Source organism: Poecilia formosa, unplaced genomic scaffold (genome assembly GCF_000485575.1).
Source record: "Poecilia formosa unplaced genomic scaffold, Poecilia_formosa-5.1.2 Scaffold6, whole genome shotgun sequence".
Classification (NCBI taxonomy): Eukaryota; Metazoa; Chordata; class Actinopteri; order Cyprinodontiformes; family Poeciliidae; genus Poecilia; species Poecilia formosa.
Window position 1 is genome coordinate 3208278 of NW_006799945.1, and position 21182 is coordinate 3229459.

Here is a 21182-nt window from a genome sequence, read left to right on the forward strand (position 1 = left end):
AATGATCAAATCAAAGTGTCAGGGATGAGAATAAAGTCAAAAGATTTTTTTTCACATGGTTTGTGGCCTTAAATTTCCATTTTCTTTACACTTTTAAAAATACTTCTGTTAGTGGTACATCTCTGGCAAATTCATGTTGTGATATTTAGCAAATTAAAATCATTTGGATAGTTCTCTGACCCAAAACAATAAAAGATTGGTCTGATTTAAATTCAGTGAGAACAAAAAAGTGGATCTGTCTTTCTATAAGGATTTATAAGGCTATTTACACAGTTTAAACTGTTTGACACTTCTTTTTCTAGCCACATTATGGTTCAAACTTCAAAGATTTACAATATTTATGATTGGTATGTTCAGGTTCTGTTTAAAAATGGTGTAATTTCAATATCAAATAAAAATAAAATGCAAATTATACGTCCCATAAACACACATTTTCCAATTGAAATATCTTTATTTTTAAATATTCTGCTACAAATTGCAGTTGTTTTGCCATGCATAGTTTCACACAGTTAAGACACATAAAAACCACAAAGTTGGATTTCCCTATTCAAATATATCTCAAGATAACAAACATGCATATTCTCTCATGTTCATTCTTGAACAGGCAAAGCTGTACCAGCTTTATTTATTAAACTAAATCAGGTTTTGTAAACGTTCTTTGGCTTTTTGCATAAGAAGCTCACCTTGCTTCCTTACATTTACTGATAATAAAGAAGTAACACAGGTTTCAGAGACTGGAATGTGTTTAGGGAGGAGAATAGACGACATTTATGTTTCAGCTCACTTTGAGGTATATAATGCTGACAAACGTTGCACCAAAAGGGAACATTTTGGCTTTTGAAATAAGAAAACTTACAAAGTCCCCAAAATAAAACATTTTTATGACACCTAAAAAAAAAACATCTCTTATTAACTAATCTGCTGACTTCCTCAGTGACAGATTAGTGACGACGTTCTGATCACACACTTCATTGCTATTCATGCAAGTAATAACCAAACATAGAAATAATCAAAAGCTTATTCTGGTACTAATGATGTTTTTCTTACAGGATTGCAGCTAAATGAATGTCGTCTGCACACTAGAAATTGCACAAGTATGTCACAGAAAAGTCAGCGCTACGTTACACATACTTAACAAACAAATATCGGTTTGTCTTAAGCTGATTTTTCTGTAGTCGGTATCGACGTTAAACATCAACAATACACAAAACGCGCACGCAGACATGACGAGATGACATGGAATGTTTCTATATTGCTTTTTGCGTTTGTGCTTCATATAACCTCTGCATTGAAAACAGATTGCGTTGCGCTTTGTGTCGCTTTGCTTCGCACTGCTGTATTAATTACTCTTAATTGCTACAGTCAGTAATAAGAGGCTGTTGGTGTTTGCAGAAAATATCTCAAACATCACATCCGCCATTACCCATCGGGTCGGCAAACACGTAGAAATGTTGCAGTTATTAAAAGAAATCGTGTTTTAAAAATGTACTTTGGAAAAGTCACGAGTGCAGCCGTCGGTTTTGTTTATGCTCGGAGGAACAGCAGCAGTGTGTTATTAACAGTGAGGCTCCCGGCTGGACTCGTCAGCTGCTCAGGCGAGGCAGTTTTGGGGCAAGGTTGATATGTTTTTGCCGTTTTCACAGTTCAGAGAAATTCGGTTTTCTTCGCCAGACTTTCTCCGCACTCCTCCAGCTGAGGATCCACGTCCGATGCAACGTCGCAGCCGAACTCATCGGGACATCATTCGAACAAATTCTGGGAGTTAAGGAGAAAAGGATTTATTGTTAGCACAGCTTAATGCGAAGCTTTAATTTTGTTTTAAATAAATAAGACTAATAGTACCAGAATTTCAAAACTTCACTATTTGTCGATTTATTTTTTTTTTTTTACCTTCCATGTTGAACGTAAATAGCAATTTGATTATTTCATTCATTTAATTATTTAAACTGTTTTATGGCTTTAATTTCAACACTTTGAAGGCTTGCAGTAGCTTGATGTAACCTCTTAAGTTAATTATTACACTTAACATTTCACCTTCAAAGTCCACATGTCCATCTCCGTTTAGGTCAATGTCACGTAGAATTTCCTCCAGATCTCTGTGTCCAACCTGGTAAAGTCGAGAGGGAAGAGTCAACTTCTGTGGCACACACTCAGACTAAATTTGCACGTGAAAAGAGACGGGCAGAAATCAGTCGGACACTGATTGATGGAGAGACGCTGAGTCTCTCGGAGCGGCTCCGTACCTGCTGTCCCAACAGTTTTTTCATTGCTTCTCGGAGTTCGGCTGTGCTGATCTGGCCGTCACCATTGGTGTCAAACTGAAAATAAAGAAATAGATTGTTAAAATAAGCAGCTGGTGTAACTTCTTGGGTGTAGTTTTTTTTTTCTTTTTGTATATATCTTAAGTCTGAACCAGGATGAGACCCTTTAATGCAAATATAATGCGTTTCATAAAGAGTAGGAACTTCCTCTGCTACAAATATGAAAGCAACTTGGTTTTACTCTTTTCATTTTACAAGATGACACAAATATTTTTCAGCAATTTATGCACACAGATGTTATGTCAATTAGTCCTGAGTTAAGTGTCAAACAGTAGTGGCATCTTCCTGACCTCCTTGAAGGCGTCTCTCAGCTCCTTTACTCCGATCATGTCGGCTGTTTCAGCCAGAAGTTTGGGCCCCATAAGTTCAACAAAGTCCTCAAAGTCAACATGTCCTCCCACTGTAGGAAAACAAGAGTTAACCTCAAATCCACGTCACATGCAAAAAAAATAAAATAAAATAAAATAATCCACAAAGCTACGACGTAAAGCAGAAGATAAGCCAGTGTTGGACTTTACGTCAGGAGGAAATATAACGAGACAAAACAGTTACGGTTCATGTTGATCTGCTGGCTCAGTTCTATCAGCTCCATCTCTGTTGGCATGTATCCCATCGTCCGCATGCAGTTCCCCAGGTCTTTGCAGCCAATGAATCCGTCTTTATCTTTGTCAAACTCCTTGAATGCTTCACGCAACTCTGGGGACAAAAAAATACATCATAAAATTACATGAAAATATTTCAGAAATTGCTCACTTGGATTGTTTAAGCTTTGTTCACAATTATCGACAACTCTGGTAAACGTGTGTAGAAAAGCCTTTTAAAAAGTCTTTAAATAATGTGCATTATTAGTTTTGCTGTGGTTCTCATGGATGTCATGTAGTGGGAAAATAAACTTGAATTGTCCAGAATTTGAAGTTGAAGTCAGTATCTAAAAATCCATACATGACTGGTATGTTTTCTAATCTTTCCCATTTATGAAGAGTCCCAAACAGAAACAGACCATTGCTTCACATTTATAAGAAATTCTTGGGCAAGCTCATAAGTTTATGTGGTAAAATATACCTAAATTTACATTTATTATTCATGAATTATTAGGATTTTTCTTTTTATTACTTTTCTTGGTTAAGACGGAAAGTACTAAAATAAGAGACTGGATTCCTCCAAAATGTAAGATGTGAGATTGTAGCACAGCAGTAAAAAGCGGCAGCTTTATTTTAAACCACATCTTTAAACTTGATTGACGCCGTCGTCTGACATACCATCCAGCTCTTCTGGCCTCAGCTCTCGGTCCTGTAAAGAAATCACAACGCAAGGTTATCACCCAAACTGTGGCTGACATGTTCAAGCTCTTGCCAACTTTCCTCATTCCTCACACAACATGACACTGTAAAAAAATAAATAAATAAATAATAAAAAAACAAAAACAGGGACTTTTGGACGTGTGCCAGTATTTTTCGGTTTTGCTTCCAACTGGACAGGAGGAGCTCATCCGTAAGATCACAAAGAGATGAAAACACGCTGAGAGTCTCTTGGCAGTCGGGTAAAATTTGGCATGTGGAACAAAAGAAATTAGACAAACATCAGAAATATGGGATTTGTAACATTTCATTTTCACTGTGTGAGGAATAAATGTTTTGTTTTTCAGCTGGTATAATGTATACGTACAGTGGCTCTCATAAGTGTACGCTCCTGTTAAAATGCCTGTTTTTCTTTTTTTTTTTGTTAAAACAGCTTTTTAATCTTTTTCATTAGGAATCTGTCAGCATCTTAAATCGTAACTAATAGTTGGCCTCTTCATCTTACAAATGTTCTCTAAATCTATTAGACTGTAATATAATAATTTAACAGTCTATCTCCTGTCCAAATCCCTCTTCAGGTCAGATTCTGTCAGATTGGATCTTGGATTCTGGTTAGATCATTCAAAACTTTAGTTTCTATTGATGCTGATGTTAACTTGGATTAATTATAAGCTTTCTAAGCAGAGAGATGATCGTTTCTGGTTAAAACTGACTGGTAGTTAGACTTGTTCATAAATTAATTCACAAAAAAATATGTTAACTTCTATTGATAGTTGTTGAATTTGATTTTGTGCAACTTTCTCATTTGCTCTAAGTTCATTTAGCCTAGCTTGTCCATTTGTTAGCTCTGTCACACGAGTGACAAGTGTGAAGAAGATTAAAAACCCTGCCCTTTTAACAAGAGTATGTAAGCTTTTGAGAGCCTCTGTGAGTTCTACGCAAAATATATTTATTTTATTGACTCACTCAGAATGCTATCTGACAATTTGTTCACTAAAAACCTAAAAAAAAAACTAAACATATTTTTCTGCATTTCTGCAGGAACATGAAAAGAAATAAAGACCAGAAAAGGTGTATTTCAATTATTACCATAGCCCCTCCTCGCATTTTTCCATTTTTTTACTCAAGTATCCAGCTTGTTATACTCAAATACACACCACGCAGACACACACACTGTTCTGTCTTGTTTCCAACAACCAAGTACACACTCCGTCCATGTGAGACTTTCAGGTCCCCCAAGCGCCATCCTCTGAGCAACACCACATTTGTCAAATGCTTATGACAGTGTATTGTGATCATGAAATCTTCTGCTGGTGGTTATTGTGCATAAGCTGCATTTTGTGCTAATCTCCTTTGGATTGCATGCACTTTATATGTTCTGGACTTACGTACAGCCAGCCGGCTCTCAGCGAAGCCCTTGCGTAGAAAGATGCATGCAGGCCCCAGCACGTTGTGCATGTTGATTCCGTTCTGGGCCAGGGCTACTAGTGGCTCAAGATGGCCCCCCCCAGATCCCCCCTCCTCACTGGACTGCACTGCTTTGTAGTTCTTCTTCTTGTCCTGGAGCAGCATCCAGGGTGAGGGGCCAGAAATGGGAGCAGAGGTAAAGACAGGGGTAGAGACTGTGACTCATTTTGTTGAGGTGTGGTGTCAACAAGGAGTCGGGTGGAAGTGGAGCGGGGTGACGGGTTCAAAGGGCGTGCAGGTGGGAGTGGGGGGGTGGGGGGTGACTGTGGACTGACACATGGGTGTCAAATCAGGAAAGTGTGATATGATGGATGAAAGAACCCAGTCAAACAAAACAGGGTGTAACATATTATGACAAGGCAACTGATGCCATAAATGAATCTGACTTGTACATTACCATCCTGCTTTTGGGTTAAAAACTGTTGTCTCGTGCTTTTAAAACATTTGAGGTATTGTATGTTCATAGTTGTGAACTGCAACGTTGAAAAATGCCTCTAACAGGATTGAAAAAATGTCAATTTTATCTTTTGAATGTTGGACCAAGCTCTTTGTAGATGCTTTATTTCAAAATGTCTGCACTGAATACAGCTTCTTGGAAACGTATTTATACGTTTGAGCTTTTTGTCAGCTCAGCTGGATTCGACAGGTAATGTCTAAATAGAAATTTTAATGGCTTGCCACCGATTCTGACTTTGACTGGGCCACTCTCACGCATAAACGTGCTTTGATCTAAGCCATTTCATCAAGGCATTATTGTCTAAAATCTCACATTAACATATTAATGTGAGATAATATGTTCAATTTGCAATTTAATCTTCTTGTCTTGTTTCCTTTTTGTAAACCAATCCTGTTTGTCCTAAACGATGAAGTAAAATTTCACTTAGCCATGAAATTATAATTACCAATTAGTCAATCAACCAGCGGGCAGATGTTGTTCTCTCAGCGGCCGTCTCAATTAGTGTGAGAGCTGCAGGCTAATTAATAACAATCACTGCCTCTCAGAGTGGAAGATTCCTGTAGATTAAATCAAAAACGCTCCTACCATCATTATACTGGAGCATAAAGGCAACATTTCACATCTTTTATTAAATTCAGAACATTAAATGTGGGGGTTCTGCTATAAAAGCCACAAAAGAGGATCGACGAGAAACTGTAAAAGCAACCGACTCAACATCTTAGAGAATAACCGAGCATCCATTTATCCACTGCTTAAACTCTCTCTGACATGAGCTCACAACCACAGGCAGATGAAACATTCCTTCACTTGTATGACATCCTACAAACAACCTTCACACTCCATCTGCCACCATGCCAGTCCTAATGCCAATTTGTGCATTCCTACAGTTCTCGCCACAGGAACGGATGCCCACTGGGTAATCTGAGCAAGCGATGCATGGAGCAGGGCTACATTCTGCCAGAAAAGTACCATGAAGCCTCGTGCCAGTTATATAATCTAACAAGAAGAGTAAAAAAAAAACAACAAAAAAAAACACACTCATCTACACATACACACATTAGAGAAGAAAGTGAGGAGAAACTCTGCAGCGCTCCTCGAACAGATGGCATCAACAGTTGCTTGTCATATTGTGCTTTCTCAAGGATGTGCAGCTGCAGATATGAAGGCGGTCGCTGCTATGATGAGAGTGCATTCAAGCATAAGGATGACACAACCAGAGCAGCAAGTAATGAGATGAATTTGTTAGGTTTGATGGTTTTTTTTGGGCGGGGGGGGGACACTGTGATTCAATTCTGGTCATAGATTTTTATCTGACAGACTCTGATAGTAATAAGAAGCTGCTTTCAACACAAGAGGAATTTAAGACTTTTTAGGTCTGATGACATGATCCTAATCATGAAAAGATCTCAAGCGCTAACCAACGCTGCAGGACAAATACTCCGAAACAACCCTGTGTCAACTATCCTGACTAAAAGTCAAGGCGTTAACAAGCTGTGATACTAATTCTACACCAATCCCCTGTTTGATTTGACTTTACAGCTACAGCTGGGGACTAAAGTATCGAAATGAACAGAGGGATCAGTCAGGAGGGGACTGAGTCAAATATTACAGCCACTGATCCAGTTGGTGACACACCATTTCACAAACATGCACTGAGGGTCAGAGGGAGTCAAGGGAGACGACCACAGGGTGAAAAACCTCAGAGCGAAGCTTACCTTCTTGGTGAAATTTTTTAGTGACTTTACAGAGTTTCCCATTGCAGAAAGAAAACAACAACAACAACAAAAAAAAGGCAACCAAATCTCCCTGTCCTTTATGTTTTACCTCTAACTGTGCTACTGTGTCTGTTTGTGAGTGCACTTGTCTGCATGCATGTCTGGATGGGTGTCAAGGCATGCATTGGAGTAGAAGGATCAGAAAGGGGAAAAAGGTTCAGTGGGTTACTGACTGACATAAAGGGACATTTGGGGAAAGACAGAGGAAATACGAGGAGAAGGACAAAGGAGGACCTGCTGGACGGTACGAGGAGACGGAGGCTGAGACAAAATAAAGGACAGGTTAGGAGAACAAAGATTATCAGGGAGAGGAAGCATGCATGTGATCTGTGGAAGATGCGAGTGCCTGAAGTGGAAAAGCAGGATTGCTTATTCATTCCATCCTCTCCTCTCCTACAGTGTCTTCCTCCCTCCCCTCTACCCTCGCTGTCTCTCGTTGTGTGTCCGTCAGTCTTGCTCTTTTTTCCCCGCACACCCCCCCATCCGCGTCCCAAACTCCTGCTAACTACACACTTTTAAACCATCTTTGTACAAATGTGCCTGACAAAGTTCTTTCGGACAAGCATATTACCTTCTTCTGACCAAGAGGCTAAAGACACTAATCCAAACACACACACACACACACACCAACACACACTTGATTAAACACACTTGGATGTGGGGCTAGGAAGCTAAAAATAAAACTCTCTCTCTGTGTGTGTCTCTTTTCTCCACCCCTTTTCCGACTCTACCCCCAGCATCCATCCCCGACTACACGGAGGCAACACAAAGTCATGATAAGCTTCAGGGCTCGGATTCAGATCAAAGCCAAAATGGTAAAGAAATTACACACGGATGCCGAATTACCCTGACGGAGAGAGGAGCGGAGCAGCACGTGCAAACGCAAACACACACAGACAGGGAAAGAAATGCTCGCCGGCAGTTTGTCTTTCACACATTCACACACACGCACGCACACACACCCCCCCACACACACACACACACACACACACACGCACACATTTGCCACAGAGGAGAAATGTTGAATATATAGAGCATCTCTAAAACCAGCAGTTGAAAGGAGTAAATATAAAAACAGAATATTTATTCCAATGCAACTTTGAATAGAAAAATAAATTACAGTTTTATTCATTCCATCCTGAATAAAACTGTATTCAGGATGGAATACAGTTTTATTCCATCCTGAATACAGGATGTATTCAGGATGGAATACAGGATGGAATACAGTGTCAACTGTATTCCATCCTGTCAGTTGACATTGAATCCATTGACTGTATTCAATGTCAACTAAAACAATGTCAACATTGTTTTAGTTGACATTGAAAAACAATGTCAACTAAAACAAATTGACATTGTTGTTTTAGTTGCCAGAATGTCTTTAACTTACACAGTATAACTTATGTATTATGAGCCAAAAATAATTTCCTTTTATTCAGTGATTAGGATGCAAGACTTTCTTGAAAGGTTTAAAGTTTTTCAGGCTCCAGAAGGTCTTTCAAAGATTTTGTTTGTACTGTGGCGTCTATTTCAGTTCCTTCACGTAAACCTTTAAATTAGGGATTTAGTCCTCATTTGACTCATTTGATCCCCCCTCACACACACACACACACACACACACACACACACACACACACACACACATCACACACACATATTTTAGTATTTAATTTTGATGGTTTGTCTGTAAAAAATTCCTGCTCCCAGAATATTGTTATGTTGCACAGGAAGTGTGTTATTGACTGCTTCATGTCTGTGAATTTGGATAATTTGCACACAAGATGGCAGCATATCGCCAGAAGCAAGAGGTGAGGTTATCTATAGAGGAAGGTTTGATCAGTCTGCCAGACACCTGCTTGCTTTCCATTTTCTTGCTGTGTTTGGCAGCAGCAGAAATACTTCTGTTAAGCATGTTCTACATACTTCTTCCAAGAGAAAACATTTCCTTCTCTCTCTTCAAGTAAATGGGAATTTCAAGCATCTTTAATCTTTTTTCTCAGGTCTTCCTACAATTTTGAGAAGTCTGATTTCACTTCGTTCATTGAGTCAAGGAGAAAAAGGCTCAAGCCTAATTCTTCTACAGCTTGTCAAAAGGTTTTGTTAAATATAAATATTACCAGCTGTACCTGAGGCCTTCTTCTTCTTCTGCTCTTCTGAGTAAATAGTGTGTAAACCAGCACAATATCGCCCCCTGGGACGCTTCAGTGAAAAACTACAGATCTGAGTGGAGCATGCTTGGTTTTGCTGCGCTAAAAATAGTATAAGTATGGACACAACAAAGACGGACAACAGAGATGGAGACATCTCTTTATCAGCATCATACGGAATAACAGTATAATGATGTTCAAAAAGGCCTTTTTTATTAGTAAAAAGAAAGGGGACAAGTTTAATGACACATTTGGAGAAACCTCAGGAAAATCTGTCTTAAATTCAGCCAAAAGCTCAGTAACTTTGAAATTAGGTTTAAATTATAATTCTTTCAGCATTGCTATGTGTGTGCATCTGTAAAGAGTAATACCAATGCTGATTCTTTTTCAGGTGATGTCCTAAGAATCACCACATCATTATTAATTATTTTAATAATCATTAACAACTTTCTTTAAATGCTTCTGAGTATTTATTGACAAGCCTAATTCCTATCAAATAGCAAATATCTGCCTTACAAAGATCCCTGTTCTCTTTATTTCTGCTTGAAACATAAAACGGACCTCTGTCTGCTTGTATATGTAATTAGAAGTTGTGGATTACTGTTGAAATGCTCAACTTAAAAAAAAGTAATAAAATGATACGTTTTACAGGAGATGTTTTGAGTGGCAAACTGTGGCAAAGTAAAACATTTAGTTAGATTATGCTGCTGCTTAAAGGTTGATTTGACTTTGAACATCTCTGCAAGGTTCACCCATTAATGCATTGTATTTCATGCACTCACTATGTGATTTCAAGTTTCACATGTGAGTTGAAATTATGACTAGATTGAGTTTTGAATTAACTTTTAGATTTAAAGAAAATCATGCTCCTATGTAATTTTATTTTTCACTGATCTTAAATCAGCTCTCTAGTTTCAAACTTGTTAACTTATTTTAGAAGGTCCAAACTCCTCTTCTGCCTTCTGCTGTGCCACATGCAGTAAAAGCATCCTCTCTTTATAAAGCCGTCCCCCACAGTCTCAACTCTGCAGGTAACGCCAGCGTCAGCCACTGCAGCCGCCTAATATTCTCTCCTCCTGCTCGACCTTGTCTGTTCGCTCCTGTTCTAATAAACACATTCACGCCGGAGTCATTTCAGATCTAAGCTCCCATTCAGCGTCCTCTTTGTTGCTCTGCAGATGATTCATCCAGCCTCTCACCGGAGGCTCATTGTGAACTTCAGAACACATCAGACGTCAGATACAGGAGCCGTCAGCTCTTATAATGTCACACCACAGCGTGCACGGGCTTCATTTCCATCTCTCTCTCTCTCTTTATTTCTTTTTTTGTGGGGTTTTTTTTCTTCTCCTTGGTGGATTTTACTCACTCACTCACTAACTCAGAAAATCATTATTGCTATCTTACATAACTGTTTGGACACAGGATGGTAGCAGCGTCCTGCAAAAAGCAGTGATTCTAGGATCTAACTTAGAAGCTGCTTGTAATAGACTTCATTAAATGTTCCAGGCGCATCAGAAAGTAAACAATAGGTCACTCACTATAAGAAGAAATATTTGAAATCTTGTTCTGCCAAAATATTTGCCAGTCTGCCTTCAAACCTAGATGATCTTGAGTTAATTAATACGGTTCACTGTGATGTTATCCCACTCCTTTCGGTAATAACAGATTCAAATCCTCAGGGGGAAAAAAAAAACAACTTTCTACAAGGTTTGGAAGTGAGCTCATGGGAACTTTTCACCATGTTACATTTTTGAGGTCAAACGCTGGTGTTGGTCAAGAAGGCTTGGCTGATAGTCTCCACTTCAATTCATCCCAAAGGGGTTTTGTTGAAATGGGGTCAGGACTCTGTGGAGGCCAGTCAAATTCTTGTGCACCAAACTGGCTAATCAATGGTTTTATGGACCTTGTTTTGTGTAATGAGGTCATGTTGAAATATTAAGACATAAAGCCCAAACTGTTCCAACAAGGCTGCTATGCTGCAGCATTAGGAGTTCGCTTACAGTGGAACCAAGGGGTCAAGTTCATAAAAAACCCACAAAATCATTCCCAGACACCAAAATTTACCCCTGACAAAGAGGGAAGATTTGCCACTCCACGTTTCTACTCTTCCCACTGGTTTAGTGCTTCACATCTGACTTTTGACTCTGTGCTGCATCTGGTGATGTAAGGTTTGGATGGAGCTGCAAACCCATTCCATGAAACTATCTACACAATGTTGTTGAGCTGCATGACGTTTTAAGTCCTTCAGCCACTGACTCTGCTGAAAGTTGCGTTTCGTCTAATCTTGGATTTTATCTACCACTTGGTTGATTTTCTTGTAATAACCAGTAGCACCTCATTTGACTGTGGAGTATTTAGAAAAGAGGACATTTATGACTGCACCACCCTGGAAAAGCAACCCATTCTTTTACAAATGTTTGTAGAGGCAGTCTGCATGCCCAGGTGTTAGATTTTACACACTTGTGGTCATGGAAGTGACACCGAAATTCAATTGGATGGATGAAGAAATTCTTAAGGCAAATATAGTTATGGCTTTGATTTAGGTCTGAACTCTGACTGAGCTATTGTAGCATGTGAATTTTTCTTAATCTAAACCGTCCATTGTATCTCTGCTTGTATATTTGAGGTTATTGTCCTGCTGGAAGATGAACCCCCATTGTAGTCCTAATTTAACTTGCAAGGTGGTTGATTAAAAAGCAAAAAATCTCAATAAAATTCATTTTATTGCATGGTACTGGCTGGCTGTTAAATTTGTGTTATAAAGGAGAAAGAAAAAAAATATTTTGTACCTTACATTGTGTATTTTAGGTCTATTTGTCCTCCTAGGAAGGCAATTACATTTCTCTGTGCATCTGGAAGCTGAGACGAGATAATGTGACCATGAGATTCCTTCTCTCTGTGCATTTCCGTCGTCAGAAACAGCATTTGAAGAAAAAAAAAACACATTTGCGTCACATCCTCATGCTTGGGCTGAGACGTCACACTTTCATCCAAATGATCCACTAAAGTCACATTTGACCAAAACATCAGACTTCATCCTAGATGTGGTTTTCATCTAGTGTGTCTCTATTTCTGTCCTCGTTTTTTTTCGTAAATCTATGTCTTTTTTTTGTTTCTTATTTTAGATTCAGATTGCCACAAACATTCATTAATTAAACAAAGCAGAAATTCAGACTGTATATTGTGTGTGCTTGGGATCTGATCCTAATTTTGTGGATTTCACCGAAGGGTAAATTTTCTGCCTCCATCTTTGGCAGCACAGATATAAAAATACCCAACTGTGTCTAAAAATAGCCCGTTACACTCCAGACAAACTGAGAACATATGCAATGGTGAGATTAAGCCTCTCGCTCTCTCTTTTAATTTCCATCCTCTGTGTGGTAAAGATGGATTTTTATTTCTTTTAGTGGATTCTTTGACGTCATCAAGGTCAGGGTGACCCAAGCGACCGAGGAAAAAAATGATGGAAAGGATGCTTTGGAAGGAGCGAAAAAATAGAAGAGGTTAAAAAAAAAAACCAAACAAAAAAAACGTCATCCCTTGGAAATGCAGAAGGACTAACTGTAGAAGTGAGGAATTGAGAAAATACTCTTTAGTCTGACTTCTTTCATTGTGGGCAGGCATATATTTCTACCTGGTTTATCCAATTTTCGTGTTTTCTTCAGTTCCTTCTACCATGAAGCGTTTCTGAGTTCACTCGTGGGACACAGAGGACGGCGAGTCTCTCTGTTGCACTCCGAAATATATTCTGCAAGCTTTATCTTATAGGTGCTTGCACCCTCTGCTGGATAACACATGCTTTCTTCCGCATTTTTATTTTACACAACTGTGACTCCTTGACAGCATGCAAGGTTTCCATAGATCTAAGCATTTATATATAAAAGATTTTCAGGAGAACAAACAGAGTCACGATTGTTACCTCAATAATTTAAAAAATCTGAAGCTTTTTTATATGTTTTATCTGCTTTGAATACAGAATCTGGCATTAAAAAGGACATTGCTAGTTTATTATAGTCTGGAAATACCTTCACTGTCCTGTAATGGTGATTGTTTCTGCACATATATGTAGGACAGGAGCTTGGAGCAACATCACAGCTGATGCTTAAAGGATTTGTTTGAATTACTAATCAGCTCTGTCAATTATCAAGTTGACTCAATTTCTTCAAGTAAGACAAGTAAGAAACTCTGGCAGAACATGATTGCTGTTTGGGATGGAATAGAGACCTTCATGTTACATGAATTATGAGACAGTTTGCAGAATTTGATTAGCTGGAAAGATAGATATTTGTCCTACCTTTCCAAAAGTAATTTCACTAAACGCTACAGTTCCGTTCTTTGTACATCGGGATGGAGTTCTCTATGTCTGAGTTCAATTCTGCCATTCATTACTGCATCCCATAATCTTCTCTTTGTGTTTTTTCTCCTTGTAAGTTCTCCTTATTTCATTAATTTGCTCTATGTTAGATCCGTTCAAATCTGAAACATGATAGCTTTGGCTAGATGAGACAGCAATTTAGCTGTACACCAAAACATCATGTAGTTCTGGTTTGAATAAAGGACAAATATCTCAAACAAAAAAAATCTCATGGTCATTATTCATTGCAGTGATAGTGTGAGCTTTTGCTTCTCCTCCAAAAGAACATTGTTACCAGGACTTTAAAAAACTAAAATTGTATAAGGTATAGGTTATTTTACATGCAAATTAGCTAAAATATTTCACCCCATTGCACTTAAAATGCTACAATGACCCCTTCATGACTGCATCTTAAGGTGTGGATTGTAAACTTGTTTCTGGGGAGCCACAGGAAAGGTACTTGATTCACTAATCTGCTGTGTAAGCTTAAGTGTTTCCCCTCTTTTTTATTATTTTTTTTATTTTGGTAATACCCAAAAGAAAACACTGCTGTCCTCCAGTCTCATAATCAGGTCTTGATGGGCTATTTTTAGCTTCTTGTACTTCCTGCAAGTGAGTTCTGCTGAGATTGCATGGAGATCTGGATGTTACATAACAAAATGTGAAATGAAAGAGTTTGCAGAGTTTGACATCTCACCCCGGATTTTGAGTGATGCTGCTGCATCTCTTCAAGGAGAAAGCATCTTATTGTTTTTCAGTTTTATTCCCATATGAGCGTCATTCTCAGAGTCCTTCACATAATTCATGCTGATTGTGTTTGATGCCTCACAATGCAATGAGTGCACAAAGCAAATAATCTGCTCTTTTAATCCTGAGGTTAAAATCTGCTGTAACACTTTAAAGGAATAGTTAAAATTTATAGGAAGTTAATATCTTACCTAAAGTAGATGATTCTCTTTGTGTCTGGATTTAGCATATAATCAAGAGAGTTATTTACTTAGAATCTGATTACTGGTGAGCTAAGTGGTGCTGCGCTTACAATGGTCTTTCTTTTTCAAACAACTTACATGTTTTATAAATCTCTGGTAGTGAAATAAACTTTGGCTTTGACAGTAAATAATTTTCACTTATTTCAAACTTTCAGTATGTATTTATCTTGATCTCTGAGATCATGTTTCATCTTGTAAGATTGAGGATTTTATTGTGGAATGTAACTCAATTATTTATAAAATATTTTGCAAAGCATATCTGAGATATGCAAAAAAAAAAAGAAAGAAAATGCAGATTGCAGGAAATTGAAATACCTATGCGTAATGGTACTTGACATATTAGCTGGCGTTTGCAAATCCAAGTGTGGTATTTATTTCACTTTATGCTGATTGGCTGCTCCTTCAAGAGTGGAAAAACTGTAGGTATTTGTTTCTGCAGTATAGTGTTTGTATTAATGAATATTAAGATACATCACACTATTCATTGCTTGCTGTGATCCATAACCTCAATACTTCAGATCCACTGCAGTATAAATAACTGCAATATCAATGACTGATGCAAAATTGGCAATGGATTCATGACATGTTAATTGTACATACCACTAGGATGGCGTTTCAAAATGGTGGAAGTCTTAGACGCTTTCGCACTACAAGTTGGCTTCAAATTAATCTGGAAGTCAAGAAATGTATATGTTTCTTCTACTGCAGGTTGATAAGCAAGTCCATCCACTGATGCATCTGGATAAATCCAGAAACATCAGTGACGTTTCTGGAATCACTGGGTGTTTCGGGTCTTTCAGCATCACACACCCTCTTCCAGGAGTCCCAGCCGGGGATGTTCAGTCCTCAGCTTGTGTCCAGATGGCACAAGCTGGGGACTGTGCCTAGTTGGCTGCAACTAGCTACATTGTTGAAGCCATCTTGTCTCCTGCCTGCAATTGGATGCTAATGAGCATGCTAATGAGACATGACCCAATCTCAAATGTTACAAAGAGCTAGGCAATGTAGACTTTATGAATCTTTTAAATTGTTGACAGTAGCTTACCTCAGACACTCTGCATCAAATCATTTCAAGAGGCAACATTTCTCCTTGCTACCAAAAATCAAAGTTTTTCAGTCGCGCTTCATTTAGCACACCAATTAAAGACTCACACACTGATTTATAGACGTGATCAAATAAATGCCCAATTAGCTCTTCTTTCCTCTGACATCAGCAGTTTTGGAGGCCTTATGTAGCACACTGTGGCATGGATTTTTCCTCTGAGGAACCACCTAAGACTGATTGAAGCTTTGGCCTGGATTTAGAGGAGTTATTTCGGGAACACATCAGCGCACAGGGAGGTAATTGTCTCCTCTCAAGCTTTTTATCATCGGCCAAAAAAAGACAGATTTTAATGAGGCAAGAAAAAGATTGGGAAGGATATTAGAGGCGAGGGAGGAGATTAGGGTGGGACTGGAAGGGGAGAGACTGGAAAACTCACTGTACAGCTGCATGATCTTTCAGAGCAACAAGGGAAATATCTCGGTATGGTATGTTTTATGAATGTGCAGATGAATTGCTTTTATCCCTTATTGTTTTTCTGCTCTGGTCTATGCAAACATTTTCCACAGAGCAGGTAAGGTGACCCCTGCTCGCTGCTCAGGTGACAGTCTTGATGAAAGGCGCTGCATTCATATTGGAGGATATGAAAAAGGAACGGACACCAGACACGTGTTGCACCCAGATTCACATTCATTTTTAATCCGCCTCGACCCGCTGGCTGAACCTTTACTGGTTCCAGCTTCATCTGCGTCTCACCTGAGAGCCTTTTACCCTCTGCAGAGCAATCAACACTTTCACTACCCTTCCCTTCTGGGCTGCAGGGAACTTCAGTGGGATGTTGGATTCGTCCAAATATAGCAAAACGTTAATGTTACTACTTGTATTACTACTTTTTTCCTTGCAGTATTATTTTTTAAATATTAGCATAGCACCTTGAGCTGTTCCTGAAAGTGTTTTTGTGTAAATCTAAGATGATCTGTGAAGCTTACGCATGATGCGATCATCATTGTTTTTATTACTTATTTACTTACCTGGTCAGATTGGATAGATTGAGAGCATATCTGAATTTCTAAGCGTGTTTTGGAGAGCCAAAGTCTTATGTTGTCTCCTCAAGTAAACATGAAATGTTTTACTATTTTTTCTAAAACAGAAGGAAAAGCACAACCTTGTTAAGTTTATGTTTTAAATGATGAGCCTTACATAAACTTTAAAGCTTAGACAAGTTCTCTTGGGGCGCCAAAGTCCATAATGGATTGGCCATGACTGTCAGGAACAGTGGGATTACATTGCACTCATTTTGACAGGAGACCATCTTTCTTCTGCATGGAGTGATCCCTATTTCCATGAATTAAATGTCATCTAAAACGGCCAATTAAAAATTTATGTCTTTTTGTTAATTCTGAGTCTATTTCCCCCTAAAACCTGGTCCTTCAAGTTGTTCTTCAGGTTCCAACTAATAAAATTTGTACTATTCCTTGAACAAACTCCAACACATCCGTGTGTTTTCTGTGAGCTGGACTTTAAAGCAAACTTTGAAGTAATTAAAGGTTTTATTTACCTGCCCAAACACCGACTTCACTATGGGATGAAGGCTGGAGTCGCACTCTGACGCCGAGCCCAGTCTTTTGGCTTTGCGGCGGGATGTCGGTCGGACAGGTGCGTCCGAACTGAGAGTGGAAGTGGAGCCACTCACGGCTCTTTCGCTCTGTTCGAAGAGAAAATCCGCCTCGTCGGGGGGTTTTGGAAGAGAAGGAGTCGGCGAGGTCCTCCTGTCCTGCCGGGAGTCGTCGTGGTGGACGAGGCGCTCTGCGGGAGGCGAATCGCGGTGCTGATGATGCTGATGGTGATGCGGTTTGGATCTGGAGGACTTGCTGCGCTCTTTCTGGTGAAGCCGGCTCGCCCTGTGCCTCGCATCCTCCTCCTGAGCGTAATCATCCTCCAGGTGGCTCGGCTGCCGCTGAGAGTAACTCCTCTGCACCCGGTGATGCTCAACTAAATGCCGAGACTCAGCGTGTCGCGGCTGGCAGAGAGGTCTCCGCGCACTCGTCTCACACTCATCCGACCAGGGCGCATCCTCGCTGCTTCCAGCTCTGGAAGGGCGGTGATGCTGATTATGGTGAGTGCGGTGGTGGACCCGGTGAGCGGCGGCGGGTTCAGGGTGCGCAGCCCTGCGGCTGAGCCCCGACGACCGCAGCAGAGAGGTGGTCGACTCGCTTTTGGGAAGAGAGGAGCTCATCTTTCCCTCTCTCCTTCCGAATGAGCGACGCGCGGCTGGAGAGGGATGCGAGTGGAGAAAATGAAAAGGCGACGGTCCGCAGTGTCCTTGCAGGTGCTCAGCCGCATCCAAAAGGTCTCTCTTTATCCCAGAGTCACACACCGGATGGCCCCTGAAGGCGCACCTGATCGGGGGGCGGCGGGGGCGCAGCTCAGTGTGAAGTGTCGCCTGATGTGGCAGCAGGCGCTCAGCCAGGAGCTCCGCAGGGAGCTCCACCAAGTTTGGACTGCAGCAGCAGCGTGTTGAGCTGCGGCGTGGCCCACAAAAGTTCATTAAGACCCACGTCACAAGCCTACAGATAATTTTCACGCACAACGAGCTGCTGAGATAACTTGTTTCCCCTTTTTTGTGCTTGATTAGATGGTGATGGAGGGAGGGCGCATGCTGAACTCCAGGAGATTGATGGAAAATGTCACACTTAGAGGGCACACAGACGCCAAAGTGGTCACAGTGACATTAATTCCAGTGAGCAGAGGTGACTCCTGAGGGCGAGTTGTTTCTTTTGGGCCTTTGTTTTATGTTTTTACTTAAGTTGAAAAGTGCTTTTTGGAACATTTCAAATTTGCTGAGGTTTCTTTGGTCTAAAGATGAAGATGTTGAATCTAAAGGCTCCAATAAACCTATACATAAGGCCATATAGTCTTTTCATTGCAAATTGTTTATGTCCATCATATTTAAGACTGCCTTAAAAAAAATCAAACTTTCAGTATCATGTCTTTAAAGCCCAAATTTGAATGAAAGTATTTAAGATTTTGCCAAAGGGCTTTCAGTTATCTTGAAAGACACGCTGCACTTTGATCAAGAAATCAGATAGAGCTGTCGCAGCACATTCCTCTAGTTTATCTCATCTGTTACTGTCCAAACATCGGTCTAAACTTCACCTATTTACAAATCCTAAAAGATTAAACTCCCCAATCAGCTTTCCAGAAACACCATATTGTCAAAAACAGAATAGGGAATTTTGACAAACAGCCAAGAAAGAATATAAACACAACTCAAACAAATACATCTGGGTCTACATCTGTACACCCACGGTCATAATTCTCTCAGCAGAAGGTAGATAACGACGTTAATACGTTCAGCCAATTAGACAGAATTGTTTTTCTCAGAGTAAGTGGAGAAAATGAGCAGATTTTGCGCGTCTCTCTCAGGGGAGTTTGTGTTCTCTGACATCTGTGTCTCTTCTGCTCCAGGGACAGACAGAGTATCCCTAACCCTAACCCTCTTCAGCAGTGGCCTGGTTCAACTACGCTGCTGTTTTCATTCATCTCGAACATTATCATCAAGTGTTTTGATCTTACGGCTTAATCTTTAAGACTATTTTTTAAATAATAATAATAATAATAATAATAATAATAATAATAATAATAATAATAATAATAATAATAAGTATGTCCACAGAAATGCTGTTCAAATTAATCCCCTCCATTTTTTTCCCTTCTTATTATGTTATATGTACCTCTCCATGTTGGTCTGGCACTTGCCTTTTGGAGACACTGGGCTGCAGCAGGAACATTCAAGCCTCGAGGTGCAAAATGGCCCATTTATTGTCCTCAGAGGCAGAGAGACAACAGGAGAAGGTGGACAGCAAAAATACAAACAAAAACACGTTCAAAAGAAAAATGTACAATGGTTCAAAAGTGGAAAGCCAAAATTTAATTTTGGTTCATTGCCACACTCAAGGGTCAGATTATCAAAATTTTAAATGCTGCAGTGCACACAGCTGTGGCTCTGTATTCACAAACAGCAAATAATGGTAAATAACTGCAACCTATTTTAGGGCACCCACCTATTGCGGATATCTTCAAAATTCTCAACCTATCTGTTTAATATTATTTGCGTTTTTTTTTTTTTATGTTTTTTTTTGCTGCTATTCGGACTTGTTCCAGCTGAGGAAAGTTACCAAATACCCAGTCAAGAACAACACAGAGAGAAAAAAGAAAAAAAATCTAAATGTTTCTAAAAATGATCTGGTATCCAAAATAATTTTATGTATGACTTTAAGTTCTAGTCACATCTGCTGTGTACTCCACTCACTCGCTTTGCACAATTTAATGTCACTGAAACATTAAACAGGATTAATGATTAATGACAGAGTGGACTGGGTCCCCCGATGAAGAATGGGCTTTCTCAGGTGAGTCGTTGCTCTCTCAGATGAGCAGCTGGTTCTGCAGGATGTAACATCACTGGAACAGTTGAAGCAGGAGCGCTCAGTAGCTGAATGAGATTAATTATCGAGTTAGAAACTGATACCTTGAGACAGTGAAAGGGTAATATAATAACAGAGCATAACAAATTGATCATACAGTGTGTTTATTCCTTTAAAGTTCCTCTGTGGCTTTTAGCTCCGTGGTTTTGATAAATTGATCATCGATTATTGCTGCGGAATCTTCCCTTCATTTATCAATTTCAACAAACACAAAGAGAGGGACTTTCAGTGGATCTAAAATGAATTTACATGTGATTAAAAGAATAACATGTATGACAAATTTGTAATGAGAGACTAAAAATGTTAATAATTTGTTTAGTGTGAGGATTTTTGTCCAATTTGGAAAAACTAACAATATTTCCCACCATAATATCTGACCAACAAGTGTTCAGTTTTTATTTACATGAACAAGCTTATTCCACTTTTAAAGCACTCTTCTTGTCTTGGTTACCACTTTATCAGCTTTTATGTTACCAATTACATTCATGAATTTACAAATTACCTCTTTAGCTTTTGTTTTTGTTGCATCCTATGAATACAAAGTACTTGCACAAGTTTTAATGTTGTGGTCTAAGACACCTTGACAGAGCTTCGGCTTCAGCAGTGTTCAAGCTGAGTTGCAGCGTCATGACTTTATTCATTCAGTCCCTCTTTAAGCCTTATTTTTTCTAAAATACCCAATTTTATTCCCAGGTCAGCTGTCTGAAATGCAGCCGCTCAGGTTATTTCATCCACCTTCCCTCTCAGTCAGCCTGAATGTTTGTTTATTTCCTGGTCTGTCGGCTGCAGGCCTCCACTTCCAGCGCCAGTTCTCTGCAGATCCCGCTTAAAGCATGCCTTTACATGCCTCA

At 39.5% G+C, this 21182-nt stretch overlaps 1 protein-coding gene across 3 annotated transcripts; it reads right to left on the minus strand.

The window, feature by feature from the left end:
• Window positions 1–431: 431 nt before the first annotated feature.
• On the minus strand, window positions 432–18729 carry cabp1b (calcium binding protein 1b). 3 transcript variants are annotated; one of them, XM_016679568.1, is made up of 8 exons: window positions 17406–18729; window positions 5012–5179; window positions 3581–3611; window positions 2874–3017; window positions 2612–2721; window positions 2244–2318; window positions 2035–2107; window positions 432–1755 (listed from the first exon to the last, which is right to left on the minus strand). In XM_016679568.1, exons 1-8 carry the CDS (start codon window positions 18393–18395, stop codon window positions 1730–1732), a joined length of 1617 nt encoding a protein of 538 aa, XP_016535054.1. In that variant the 5' UTR covers window positions 18396–18729; the 3' UTR covers window positions 432–1729. The 3 variants fall into 3 exon arrangements, with proteins under 3 accessions (XP_016535054.1, XP_007567761.1, XP_016535058.1); XM_007567699.2 differs by lacking the exon at window positions 17406–18729 and adding an exon at window positions 7259–8426; XM_016679572.1 differs by lacking the exon at window positions 5012–5179 and having other exon boundaries at window positions 17406–18728.
• Window positions 18730–21182: the final 2453 nt, after the last annotated feature.

What these genes read in the sequence shown, in the direction of transcription:
- cabp1b (XM_016679568.1), bottom strand. Translation starts at nt 18,395, where the DNA reads ATGAACTTTTGTGGGCCACGCCGCAGCTCAACACGCTGCTGCTGCAGT. An exon ending in TCGCTGAGAGCCGGCTGGCT is followed by an intron (nt 3,612 to 5,011) that starts GTACGTAAGTCC and finishes ATTTCTTTACAG; the next exon opens with GACCGAGAGCTGAGGCCAGA. An exon ending in GAGGCCAGAAGAGCTGGATG is followed by an intron (nt 3,018 to 3,580) that starts GTATGTCAGACG and finishes TTTTGTCCCCAG; the next exon opens with AGTTGCGTGAAGCATTCAAG.